Source organism: Desmodus rotundus, chromosome 4 (genome assembly GCF_022682495.2).
Source record: "Desmodus rotundus isolate HL8 chromosome 4, HLdesRot8A.1, whole genome shotgun sequence".
NCBI lineage: Eukaryota > Metazoa > Chordata > Mammalia > Chiroptera > Phyllostomidae > Desmodus > Desmodus rotundus.
This window is the reverse complement of record NC_071390.1, coordinates 78,227,610-78,240,432: the sequence shown is the minus strand read 5'-3', so window position 1 is coordinate 78,240,432 and position 12,823 is coordinate 78,227,610. Positions and strand designations below refer to the sequence as shown.

At 36.6% G+C, this 12,823-nt stretch overlaps 1 protein-coding gene across 19 annotated transcripts in view; it reads left to right on the top strand.

Moving 5' to 3' along the window:
• The window catches only part of SEC31A (SEC31 homolog A, COPII coat complex component), a 76,615-nt gene that overhangs the window by 14,870 nt on the left and 48,922 nt on the right, over positions 1-12,823 (top strand). For all 19 annotated transcript variants that reach the window (XM_071221253.1, XM_024574886.3, XM_024574887.3 and 16 more), the window contains exons 5-8: positions 816-911; positions 2,897-3,037; positions 6,613-6,755; positions 11,180-11,279. In XM_071221253.1, the coding sequence (XP_071077354.1) occupies positions 816-911; positions 2,897-3,037; positions 6,613-6,755; positions 11,180-11,279 (480 nt within the window). The remainder of the gene's footprint in view (positions 1-815; positions 912-2,896; positions 3,038-6,612; positions 6,756-11,179; positions 11,280-12,823) is intronic.

Sequence of the window (12,823 nt, the reverse complement as noted above, 5' to 3'; positions counted from 1 at the left end):
ACTTAAGATAAGCCCAAAATTCCTAATTTCTGCCATTATGGTATTTATTCTTCAGATTAGAAAGCTAGTTCTTTGTCACTTGGATTAAACAGCTGCTGATTTTTGGTTAACGTCTTATATTATAGGTAGCTATTACCATAGAATTCCTCTATTTTCAGTTATATGTCTGTTGATCAGAGAAGAATTTATGAGAGTGAACAATAAAGGATGAAGATTAATACATGAAACTCATTCTCCTGCTGTACTTCATGTCAGTTTTAGGGTCTTTTTGACCGTAAAGGTATGCAACAGAGAAAACATAGAAATATTTCCACCTGGAACAAGATTGAGTGTAAATGAAGTAGAATTAAGTGAGGTATTTAAGACTAGAGATTTCACTAGCAGTGCCTTGGTCTGGCTCTAGAAGCTGGATTTGCGATATCCTGAGATAGATGCCATTATTTTATGATTCAGTATTTGCCTGAAAGCAATAATGGGTGATCTGTTTTTGCTTTCCACAATCAGATACCCTTCCAGCGATTTAAAACCACACATGATAATCCCCATTTGGTTGCATTATTGTTTAAGAATTTATCCATGTAATTATTTCTTAATGTCTTGTATTAAAATGTCAATACATGCATTATTTTTTGAGTTAAATATAATTTTACATGTTTTGTAAAAAAACCTTAAATTTTATTCATACTTTCTGCTTTAATTAAATAGAAACATTGTATGACCTAAAACTGGCAGATCCTTCCAGATGTGAACGAGTTAACCTGAGTTCTCTTAATTTTTTTAAGTGCTATTTAGTTATTAATTGTTTCTCATTGCAGACTAATCTGGTAGCCTCTGGTGCTAACGAGTCTGAAATTTACATTTGGGATCTAAACAACTTTGCAACTCCAATGACACCAGGAGCCAAAACACAGGTATTACAGATTCTGGTGTAAGCAGAAGAACCAAAATTAGTTCTTCTACCCTCAATTTATTTCAGGTTTTTTCCCCACACTAAATATATTTGTTTAAAATCAGGGTTTAGATGTCATTTACTTTCTTCAGGGCAGTGAAGTATTAATCAGTGTTTTTTCAAAGTATCAGTGAGTCTTTCAACAGCAAATATTTATTCAGTGCATCTGCCTGTTCATTGTACTAGACATATAGTAATGAATAAAATAGACGTCTTTAATAAATTTTTTAGATACAGTATTTTATATTGTATAGTATTTTAACACTATCTAACCTTAGAATAAAAGAAGATAGACTCAAAAGGAAACTTGTTTTAAAAAAAGCAACTCAATCCCTTTCCTATTCCTTCTTTCCTCCCTCCCTTCCTCCATGCAAGCTTTAATGACTCCATAGCTGGAGACTGGAGAAGCAGCAGCATAGCTTACAGATCAGCTTCTTGTCCACTTGGAGCCAAGAAGTGTTAGATATATGTGGGAGGGTGGAAATGAAGGGATGGTCTAGGCAGGTAAGGGGAAGACTTGTGCAAATAGTCGGTGGCATATTCTTGGCTTTTCAGGGAAAGGGGTGGTGATTTTTTTGGAATCTAGATCCTACCTTCTTTTTGTCTTACACTTTCAGGTGTTTGGTGATTGTCAATGTCATCGAGCTGGTGGGTGTGTCATTTAGCATGGAGACTAGATTATAATGAGGCTGGAGGTCACTTAGGAAACCATCTTAGTCTTAGCTGGTTTTAATTGGTCCTTTCTTAAGAAGTATTAACTTCAGGCCCTCCTGTTCTCAAAGATAAACAGGGTAGGGTAGGGGTTTAGCCAGGTCACATAGGCCTACTGTGGAGTAGGTAACAGATCCCCGCTTTCTTATTTTCACTCAACCTTGAGGGGTGCTGAGGGACAAAGGTTTGCCTGCTGTAACTGCTTCAGGCTAAATCAGGGTTTTGTAATAGGACCCATTGGAGGAGTGAAACCCTTACCTGGCTAACCTTTAAGTCAGTCTCCTGGCTGTACTTAAAACCATTCATTCCCTTGGGTAACATCTTAAGCTTGATTGATTCAAGTCTTTTAGAACAAAAGAAACTAGACTTCAGGGTGTTACTTATCTTGATTGGCATTCCTGCTGAACAGTAAGTAGCTTGAAGTCCAGTGAAGACTCAGGAGTGTATTGAGTTCTGGACAATTTACAGTTCTAGGCCAGTCACCTGTTTTACTCTGCTGTGATGGTTCCAAGGCATTATTCCCCGTATCATGTAATTTTTTAAAAGATTTCACTTATTACTTATTTTTAGAGAGAGAGGAAGGGAAGGAGAAAGAGAGAGAAACATCATTTGGTTGCCTTCTATACACGCCCCGACTGGGGACTGTTCTGCAACCTGCAACCCAGGCATGTGCACCGACCGGGAACTGAACTGGCAACCTTTGGCTTTGAGGAATGACCTAGCTACATCACTCAGGGCTGTACTATGTATTTTTGATAAGTTGAGAAAGAACAGTTCTTCCTTTGCCTCCTTGAGTTTCTTTGTGTTGTGTAGATGACTCAATTTGAGTAGCTATTATAATGATATTGGGACCTAACATTTGCCAGTCTGAGGTGGGCATATAATGAAAGCGTGTAGTCTACTATTATAAAGATATTTTTCTAGTTGTCTAGGCTGTAATTTTTGCTCTGCCTAGTTGTTATATTGACCCACATCTGCTTTGTAGTCCACCATCCACCTTGTGGCACTTGAAAAATAAAGAAACATGGCTTTATTTATAACAGGAGCTTAATAAATCCCTAGTGGATGAGACAGTATTAAACTGTTGTATATGTTGAAAATTTAGGAATGTAATGCAAATTTGTGGAGTGAACAGATTAGATTTTTAAGTAATCTATTTTTTAAAAGGAGGATCAGATGTTATGGTTAAATTTGATTATAATTGAGAAATGGTTTTTAATAGTTTATTCTTTATAGCCCGCAGAAGATATCAGCTGCATTGCATGGAACAGACAAGTCCAGCACATTTTAGCATCAGCCAGTCCCAGTGGCCGGGCCACTGTATGGGATCTTAGAAAAAATGAACCTATCATCAAAGTTAGTGATCATAATAACAGAGTGAGTATATGATTGATTTGTGATGAATATTTTGTATTCTTCTGTAGGTAATCCTATATTGTTTGTCAGAGCTGGCAACAAATCACATTTCTATAAAGTCAATGCCTTTATTTTCATGGACCAGTCATGTTGGAATAATAACATTTTTCCTTAGTGAAAATAAAGTTCTCAGTAAACCATGTTGGATATTATTAATGATGAAGAGAAATATTGGGGCCTTATTCCATGATATTCTGCTTGTTTTGCTAGCTGTTCCAAAGCATTACAACAACTTTTTAAAAATTATTTTATTTATTTTTAGAGGGAGGGGAAGGAAGGTACAAAGAGAAGGAGAGAAACATTGATGTGTGAGAGAAACATCAATTGGTTGCCTCTTACACATGCCCCTCCTGGGGACCAGCCTGCAATCCAGGCATGTGTCCTGACCAGGGATCAAACCAGTGACCTTTCACTTTGCAGGGTGACACCCAACCGAGCTACATCGGTCAGGGCTACAGCAACTTTTTAATTCAGCTTTCCCTTTCTCTAAAATGTAAAGATTTCCCCCTGAAAATAATTTTATAACTGTGAACTTGTAGTTTCCAAAATCCTGGCTTCATCTCTTCTGTTAGGTACTGCTAAAGTGAGCTAATGTTCTTCTCCCACTACACAGTAGATGCTGCTTTATAACACATTAAATTTTTTACCTTAAATTTCTTAATATTAAGCCATCATGTCCTATGAGATAATTTAGATACCATTAGGGCCTTGTCTTGTTAGTTTGTTTTTAATTACATTGTATTGCTTCACATTTTCAAAAATAAGTTTGCTTAAATCAGAGAATACATACATGATTTTTCAACAACAAAAACCTATTTAGAAGAATATTTCTTCAGGGTGTTGTTTTTCAGTGAATCAGGAGTTTTAAAACAAGTTTCAATGAAATGGAATATACAATAATAAATTTCAGTCATCTTTTGGAATACTTAATAGGATCTGAACTTCCAAGTAATTCTCAATAATGTTAATTTATCCCCATGTGAATATTTGATGGTAGTTGTTGCTTAGACATATCATCTTGATTGTTCTAGTAAAACAGAAGAAAGATGTAGATTTTTATTATTAAAATCTTTGTTATTTTTATTTTTTGGAAGTGTTAAATTTTACATTTAATATAAAACTTCCTTTTAGTTATAATTTTGGCAGGAATACATTTTTGATACAGAATAATTCTGTCCCAGAGTGGCTTTATGTGTCAAATAGCTGGATGAATTTAAAACATTTAAACTTTTTACTTTTAAGACTACTGTTTTACTTCCGGCCACAATGGAGGCATAGGTAGACATATTGTGCCTCCTCGCACAACCAAAAGAAGGACAACAACAATTTAAAAACAAAAAACAACCAGAACTGACAGAAAATTGAGCTGTATGGAAGTCCGACAACCAAGGAGATAAAGAAGAAACATTCATCCAGACTGGTAGGAGAGGCAGAGACAGGCAGTCGGGTGGAGAGGACTCACATCAAGGCTTCGGCTGGCAGACCCAGTGAGGTGGTGGATTGTGGAGTGGGGTGGGCAAAGCTGCAGCCGGCTGGCAAGGCAGCAGCTGGTTGACCAGGTGACAGACCTCCCAACCCAGAGTTCCAGCTTGGGGAAGTAAAGCCTCAAACCACTGATTGAAAACACATGTGGGGGTTGACGTGGCAGCAAGAGAAACTCCCAGCCTCACAGGAGAGTTCCTTGGAGAGACCTACAGGGTCCCAGAACATACACAAACCCACCCACTTGGGAAGCAGCATCAGAAGGGCCTGATTTGAATATGGGTAGCAGAGGGAGTGACTGAAAATGGGCAGAGAGTGGAGCAAGCACCATTGCTCCCTCTTGGACCCCTCCCCCACATACAGCGTCACAGTGCAGCAACAGAGCATTACTCCGCCTTGGTGAATACCTAAGGCTCCGCCCCTTTACATAACAGGCATGCCAAGACAAAAAAAAATGGCCCAAATGAAAGAACAGATCAAAGCTCCAGAAAAAATACAACTAAGCAACAAAGAGATGGCCAACCTATCAGATGCACAGTTCAAAACACTGGTAATTAGGATGCTCACAGAATTGGTTGACTTTGGTCACAAATCAGATGAAAAAATGAAGGCTATGCTAAGAGGAACAAAGGAAGATGAACAGGGAACCAATAGTGATGGGAAGGAAACTGGAACTCAAATCAATGATGCGGACCAGAAGGAAGAAAGAAACATCCAACCAGAAAAGAATGAAGAAACAAGAATTCAAAAAAATGAGGAGAGGCTTAGGAACCTCCAGGACATCTTGAAACGGTCCAACATCCAAATTATAGGGGTACCAGAAGGAGAAGAGGAAGAACAACAAATTGAAAACTTACTTGAACAAATAATGAAGGAGAACTTCCCTAATCTGGCAAAGGAAATAGACTTCCAGGAAGTCTAGGAAGCTCAGAGAGTCTCAAGGAAGCTGGACCCAAGGAGGAACACACCAAGGCACATCATAATTCCATTACCCAAGATTAAAGAGGAGAGAATCTTAGAAGCAGCAAGAGAAAAGGACACAGTTACCTACAAAGGAGTTCCCATAAGACTGTCAGCTGATTTCTCAAAAGAGACCTTACAGGCAAGAAGGGGCTGGCAAGAAGTATTCCAAGTCATGAAAGGCAAGGGCCTATATTCTAGATTACTGTATGTAGCAAAGCTTTCATTTAGAATGGAAGGGCAGAGAAAGTGCTTCTCAGATAAGGTCAAATTTAAGAAGTTCATCATCACCAAGCCCTTATTATATGAAATGTTAAAGGGATTTATCTAAGAAAAAGAAGATAAAAAATATGAACAGTAAGAATGACAGCACACTCACAGTTACTAACAACCACACCTAAAACAAAAACAAAAGCAAACTAAGCCAACAACTAGAACAGGAACAGAACCACAGAAATGGAGATCACATGGAGGGTATCAACAGGGGAGTGGGAGGGGGAGAGAGGGGAGAAAGGTACAGAGAATAAGTAGCATAAATGGTAGGTGGAAAATAGACACGGGGAGGGTAAGAATAGTATAGGGAATGTAGAAGCCAAAGTACTTATATGTTTGACCCATGGACATGAACTATAGGGGGGGAATGTGGGAGGGAGGTGGTGTGCAGGATGGAGTGGAGTGAAGGGGGAGAAATGGAACAAGTGTAATAGCATAATCAATAAAATATATAAAAAATGCTCACAAATCAAAAAAATAGAAGACTACTGTTTCACAAAATTTAATCCTTTATAGATTTAAAAAAAATGAATATTGGGGTGACATTGGTTAATAAGATTATATAGGTTGCAGGTGTAGAATTCTATAATACATCATCCGTATATTTTATTGTGTGTTCACTACCCCAAGCGAAGTGTCCTTCCATTACCATTTATCTCTCCTATACCCTCTTCAACTTCTCCCCAGATTTTTTTTTAAATAGACTAATCCTGGGCTGATGTTTTCTACTTTTTGCCTCAACAAAAGCATATTCCTTAAGTTCATTTTGGCTTTTCATAAAATAATATGATTGATAAAATGTGGGCCTTAACTATCTGCAGATGCATTGCTCTGGGTTGGCTTGGCATCCTGATGTTGCTACTCAAATGGTCCTCTCATCTGAAGATGATAGGTTACCAGTGGTCCAGGTATGGGATCTTCGCTTTGCTTCTACTCCACTTCGTGTCCTGGAAAACCATGCCAGGTATCATGTTTCTCTTTTAAGGAATTTGTTTATTTTTTTAAATATTTACTTACTACTTTGAATTATCAGATAATTTGTATTAAATTATATGGAATCTGCTTTGTCTCCTTCTTGTAAAAGTTAATGTAAATGGTTTGTTTTTATTTTATGCAGTAGTCATCTGATTTTCTATACCCCAAAATGGTAGCTAAATCATATCATATCAATTCAAAAATGTTTAGAGGATTTTCCACTACTTACTTCAAGTAAGAATTTAATAGAGCAAAATTCCAGTAGATCACAACACTTCAGGAGAACTCTTGACATTATACAATTTGCTGTTTCTTAAGGTCATTATACTTGTGAAGAGTCTTGCCTAACATTCAGTGTCAAGCAAAAATTGAAATGTTTGTTTTATTTCTAAGTTTTTATTTTGATTTAAAAGCAAACATTTCTGAGAAAGTAGGTGGTTCATTCTGCTTTTCAGTTCTAATGTGTGGATGCTCTAAACAGGCATGAGAATTTTCTCATGTTAATATTTTAGTAGCATTAAATTTAGTTAGTAATTTGACAAATTTCCTGCCCTTGATATTCAGGTACCCAGGGAGTTCATGCATATTTGTTCAATAAATTTTTTAAAATTTACTTATTGTTTTTAGAGTGAGAAGAAAGGAGAAGGAGAGAGAGAAAAAGAAAATAACATCAATTTCTTGTTCAACTTAATTTATACATTCATGCATGATTCTTATATGTGCCATGACTAGGGATTGAACCTGCAACCTTGGCATTTTGTGACAACGCTTTAACCAACTGAGCTATGCAGCCAGGGCATAAAACTAAATCCCTTTTTCCCTCTGAATAGTAGATTTGTATACTACAAAGTCTTAAAATTGTGACCTCTCCTTGAGTTTCTTATAAAGGAGAAAAGAGTCCTGTCAAAATGTAATTACTATTCAGATGTTATACTTCAGTTAGCTTTTAGTAAAGAAGGGATGATTCTGAGAAATTGTTTGTTTTTAATTATATTTTATTGATTATGCTATTACAGTTGTCCCAATTTTTTCACACTTCCCCCCTCCACTGAACACCTCCCACTCCCTCAGAGATGCATATAAGTTCTTTGGCTTCTAGATTTACTGTATTGTACTTTACATCCCAATGACTATTCTGTAACTACCAATATGTGCTCTTTAATCCTTTCACCTTTTCACTTTTTCCCCCAGTCCCCTATCCTACCTGGCTGCCACCAACTCATTCTCTGTATCTTTGATTCTGTTTCTGTTCTGCTTGTTTGCTTAGGTGTTTTTTCCCCCCATTCTATTGTTGGTAAGTATTTATGGCCATTTTGTTGTTTATTGTTTTGATCCTTTTCTTAAATAAATTCCTTTAACATTTCGTGTAATTATGGCTTGGTGGTAATGAACTCCTTTAGCATTTTCTTGTCTGGGAAGCTCTTTATCTGCCCTTTGATTCTAATGATAGCTGTGCTGGATAGAGAAATCTTGCTTGTAGGTCCTTGCTTCTCCTAACTGAATATTTCTTGCTGGTTCCTTCTAGCCTGCAAAATTTCTTTTGAGAAATCAGCTGACAGTCTTATGGGAATTCCCTTGAAAACAACTACCTACTTTTCTCTTGCTGCTCTTAAAATTCTCTCTTTATCTTTAACCTTTGGCATTTTAATTATGATGTGTCTTGGTTTGGTTCTCTTTGGGTCCATTTTGTTTGGGACCCTCTGTGCTTCCTGGACTTGCATCTTCAGTTCCTTCACCAAATTAGAGAAGTTTTCTTTCATTATTTTTTTCAGATAGATTTCTAATATCTTCCTCTTTCTCTTCTCCTTTTAGCACCCTTATGATGCAAATGTTGAAATGCTTGAAGTTGTCCCAGAGGCTGCTTACGCTATCCTCATTTTTTTGGATTCTTTTTTCTTCTTGTTATTTTGATTTGTTTTTGGTTTTTTTGCTTCCTTATGTTCCAGATCATTGATTTGATTCTTGGCTTCATCCACTCTACTGTTGTTTCCCTGTAAATTGTTCTTTATTTCAATTAGTGTATCACTTGTTTATGACTGGATCTTTTTTATGCTGTTGATCCTCACTGAGATCCTTGACCATCCATATAACCAGTATTTTGAACTCTGTATCTGACAGATTGCTTATCTCCATTTTGTTTAGTTCTTTTTCTGGAGTTTTGATCTGATCTTTCATTTGGGCCATGTTTCTTTGTCTCCTCATTTTGGCAGCCTCCCTGTGTGTGTTTCTATGTATTAGGTAGAGCTGCTATGATTCCCTGTCTTGGTAGTGCGGCCTAATGTAGTAGGTATCCTATAGGGTTCAGTGGCAGAGCCTCCCCTATCACTCAAACTGGGTACTCGAGGTGTGTCCTTTTTGTGGGCTGAGAACACCTTCCTTTTATAATTGAGCCCTGACTTCTGTTGGCCAGTCAGCAGCAAGGACTGGTTGTGACCACTGACCACCACCCTCTGCCCTCTGTGGAGAATCAGCTGTGCAGGGGCTCACTCTACAGAGCTTACTTCAGCAGAGCTGTGGAACCCACTTGTGTTCTGTCTGGGGCCCCTGGGCATAAGCTATAAAATGGTTTGCAGCTGGGTGCTTCTTCTGCTGTGCTTGGAGGTGCCTTGGTGAGGCCAGTCTGTGAACCAGTGCCAGCTGTTGCTAGTCTTGGGCCTGGGACTGGTTAGCAAGATTCGGGGGCTTGCTAAAGTCAGCCTCTGCTTGTTTGAGCGGATTTAGAAAGATCAGAAGCATGCATCAAGAGAAGTCATTCGTATGGAAAAGCCACTGTTAGCTACTTGGGTGGGCCTGTAAATTGGGTGGGGTGGGGTCTCGTGGAATCACTATGACTGGGCAAACAGTGTGAGATACGGTGCCTGCCATGCTCTGTGGCTCTGTTTGGGGAGGGCTCAGAAGAGCAGCAGTGGGCCCTGGCTGGTGTGACTCAGTGGATTGAGTGCTGGCATGTGAACCAAAGGGTGCCAGTTCAATTCCCAGTCAGGGCACATGCCAGGATTGCAGGCCAGGTCCCCAGTAGGGGACATGGGAAGAGGCAACCACACATCGATGCTTCTCTCCCCCTTTTTCTCTCTCCCTTCCCCTCTCTCTAAAAATAAATAAGTAAATAAAATCTTAATAACTTTTTGGGGAAAGAAACACATCTCTAAATATACACGATGAAAATGAGGCTTGATCTTATTTTTTTTAAACTATGCATCTTAGAACTACTGTGATGTTTTCAGGAGAAGTGAGGGACATTAATTTGTATGTTTCTTTTTTTTAAGATATATGCAAATAAGCCCTAGCTGGGTGGTTCAGTTGGTTGGACCACCTCATACACCAAAAGGTTATGGGTTAGATCCCAGGTCAGGACATGTACAGGTTTTAGATTCAAGCCCTGGTTGGGGTGTGTACAGGAGTCAACTTAATTGATGTTTCTCTCTCTCTCTCTCTCTCTCTCTCTCACTCTCACTCTCACTCTCACTCTCACTCTTTCTCTGTAAAAGCAATACAAACATATTCTCAATTGAGGATTTAAAAAATATATGCAAATATACTTCTAGTGTAGTATTTTTCTAGTCTAGTACTTTCTTCTATCATGTATTTAAATTTTAGTTTCTAGTATTTTCTTTATGTATGATGTTTACTTACCTGCTTCTATCTCTAAACAACAAAGGATGAATATAGAAAAGACAAGCTGTTAATAGCATTTTTTTGTGTTTGTGATGGTGAGATTTTTATTTTCTTTAATCTAAATTTTCAGAACAGTTACCCAAAATACTACTTTTATTATACTTAGGATAAAAATCAAAAGCTATTAAAATGCAAAAATGACTATAAAATCAGGTCTTTGGCAAATTTTTAAGTTTTTCTTTTAATTAAACAAATGTCATATACTAGAACTTCTCTGGTAACAAAAGCTAGAAAATGTAGACAAAAAAGAAAATGTGAAGTAGTTACATTTCTTACCCATCCATAGGTAAAACATTTTATTGTGCATGTTTGTCTTTATATGTACATAATTTCAATTACTATTGTAAATATTTAATGCAATTATGCATTTTATACAAATTAACGTGCAGAGTTAACCTCTTTTATTAATTGTAACCAGCATTTAATAGTTATAAATATTTCTACAACAGAATTTTTAACTATACATTTTCTCATCAGAAGATGATCTGTAATTTTTTATTGCACAATTCACATTGTTGGGCATTTGTTTTTTATTTTTTGTTTTTATACACTGCACACTGTATTGAATATCTTTGTAACGATTAAAACGCATGTGTACTACTAAATTGCTTCCTGGAAAGATTACATGAAATTATACTTTTGTTAGTTTTGTATGTCTTTAAAGCTTAGACAAATAATTTGGAGATTTGGTTGTTTTCAAGGTTAAAAATTTCTTCATCTCTTTCTGTTTTGTATAAGAGGGATTTTGGCAATTGCTTGGAGCATGGCAGATCCTGAATTGTTGCTGAGCTGTGGAAAAGATGCTAAGATTCTCTGTTCCAACCCAAACACTGGAGAGGTATGGAGAGGAAACCTTTCTCAGACTTACAACTATCATAATATTTTATTTCTAGCTGAATAAGAAACTTTTCATAAGGATCCTTTAACACAGTATTACAATTCAGGACATGTGAAAGTAGATGGAGGTATGTGTGAAAAGTTAATCTGGTAGAGATTTTTATCAGGAACATTATCTAGGTTAAGTAGTTTTATCTGGGAAAATTAGTCATTAAAATAGTGTATTTGAAACTAGTAATCACCCCTATCCCCCATTTCCAATAAAAGGTGTTCACCTAGACTCAGAAATAGTTGATTTATTTCACATGTAGTTTCTGGAAATTGGTGCCCTCAGAATGGGAGTGTTCAAGGTTTGGGTCTTTTTCCTGCTTTATCATTCCTGAAGATCTTCTTTGACTTCTGGAAATTAGCAGAAGTAGGTTTTTAATTTCTCTTATGAATTATTCAGCAAGGATATAATATTTTATAATATTAATTTGTTAAATGTTTCACCCAAAGAAATTTAGATGTAGGAATGCCCTGGCTGGGTGCTCAGTTGGTTGAAGCTTAGTCCCCATACACCAAACTGTTGCAGGTTCAATTCCTGGTTAGGGAACATACCTGTCAGGGGGCATATGAGAGGCAAATGACTGATGTTTCTTTCTCTCTCTCTCTCTCCCCCTTCCTCACTTTCTCAGATCAGTGAACATATACTCAGGTGAAGATTAAAAAGAGAGAGAGGGAGAATGTAGAAACTGTCCCCCTAGAAAAAAGAAATTTAGGTGTAGGAAATTTTACATATTTAAATGTAAATATTATATAAATATAATTTTATTTGCTTTGGGTTATGTACTAAAATGTTCTTTTAATTATTATTTTATTATTCTTAATAGTTGAATGGTTTTCCTCTCTTTCAGTACTGGGCAAGACACTGCAGGTTTTAATTATAGCTTCTAAACTTTTACTTTTTCTAAGTTAAGGTAGATTATTGCAAGTGCTTTGCTAGTTACTCTGATGGAATACTGGTAAAAATAAGAGTATCTCCAATAGGTTTTAATCTATAACATTAAAAGGAAAACAAGTACTTCTGTTACTTGATTTGTGGCTTAAAGTTTTCAGATGGAGTGTCTCTTATAAGAATGTAGAAATACTAAAGTTAGGAGAGACAAGAGAAAAAATTAAAACAATAAGTTTTGCCTCATATGATTTGTAGACTAAATAGAAATCCTGCATCTTATACTGTCTTCCCAGGTGAGTTCAAAATTCATGAAAATTACTGTTTTAATCTTATCAGTTATATAAATTGATGAAGTGAAGTTTTGCACTTGATTAGTTTTGTGTACTTAGACTTTGAAGTGATAAACTTTTCATGCATGCTGCAACTAAAAAAAAAAAAAACCAAAACAGTAAATGTATTGTTCAAATGCCAATTAAAAATACACAAGTGATTCAGATATGAAGCTTTGAATCTTATCAACCAATTTAAGCATCAAAGATAAGCAGGCCAAATATCTTTTCACTTAATTGTTTTCTTATAAAAGAAAACATTATTTTAAATATTATATC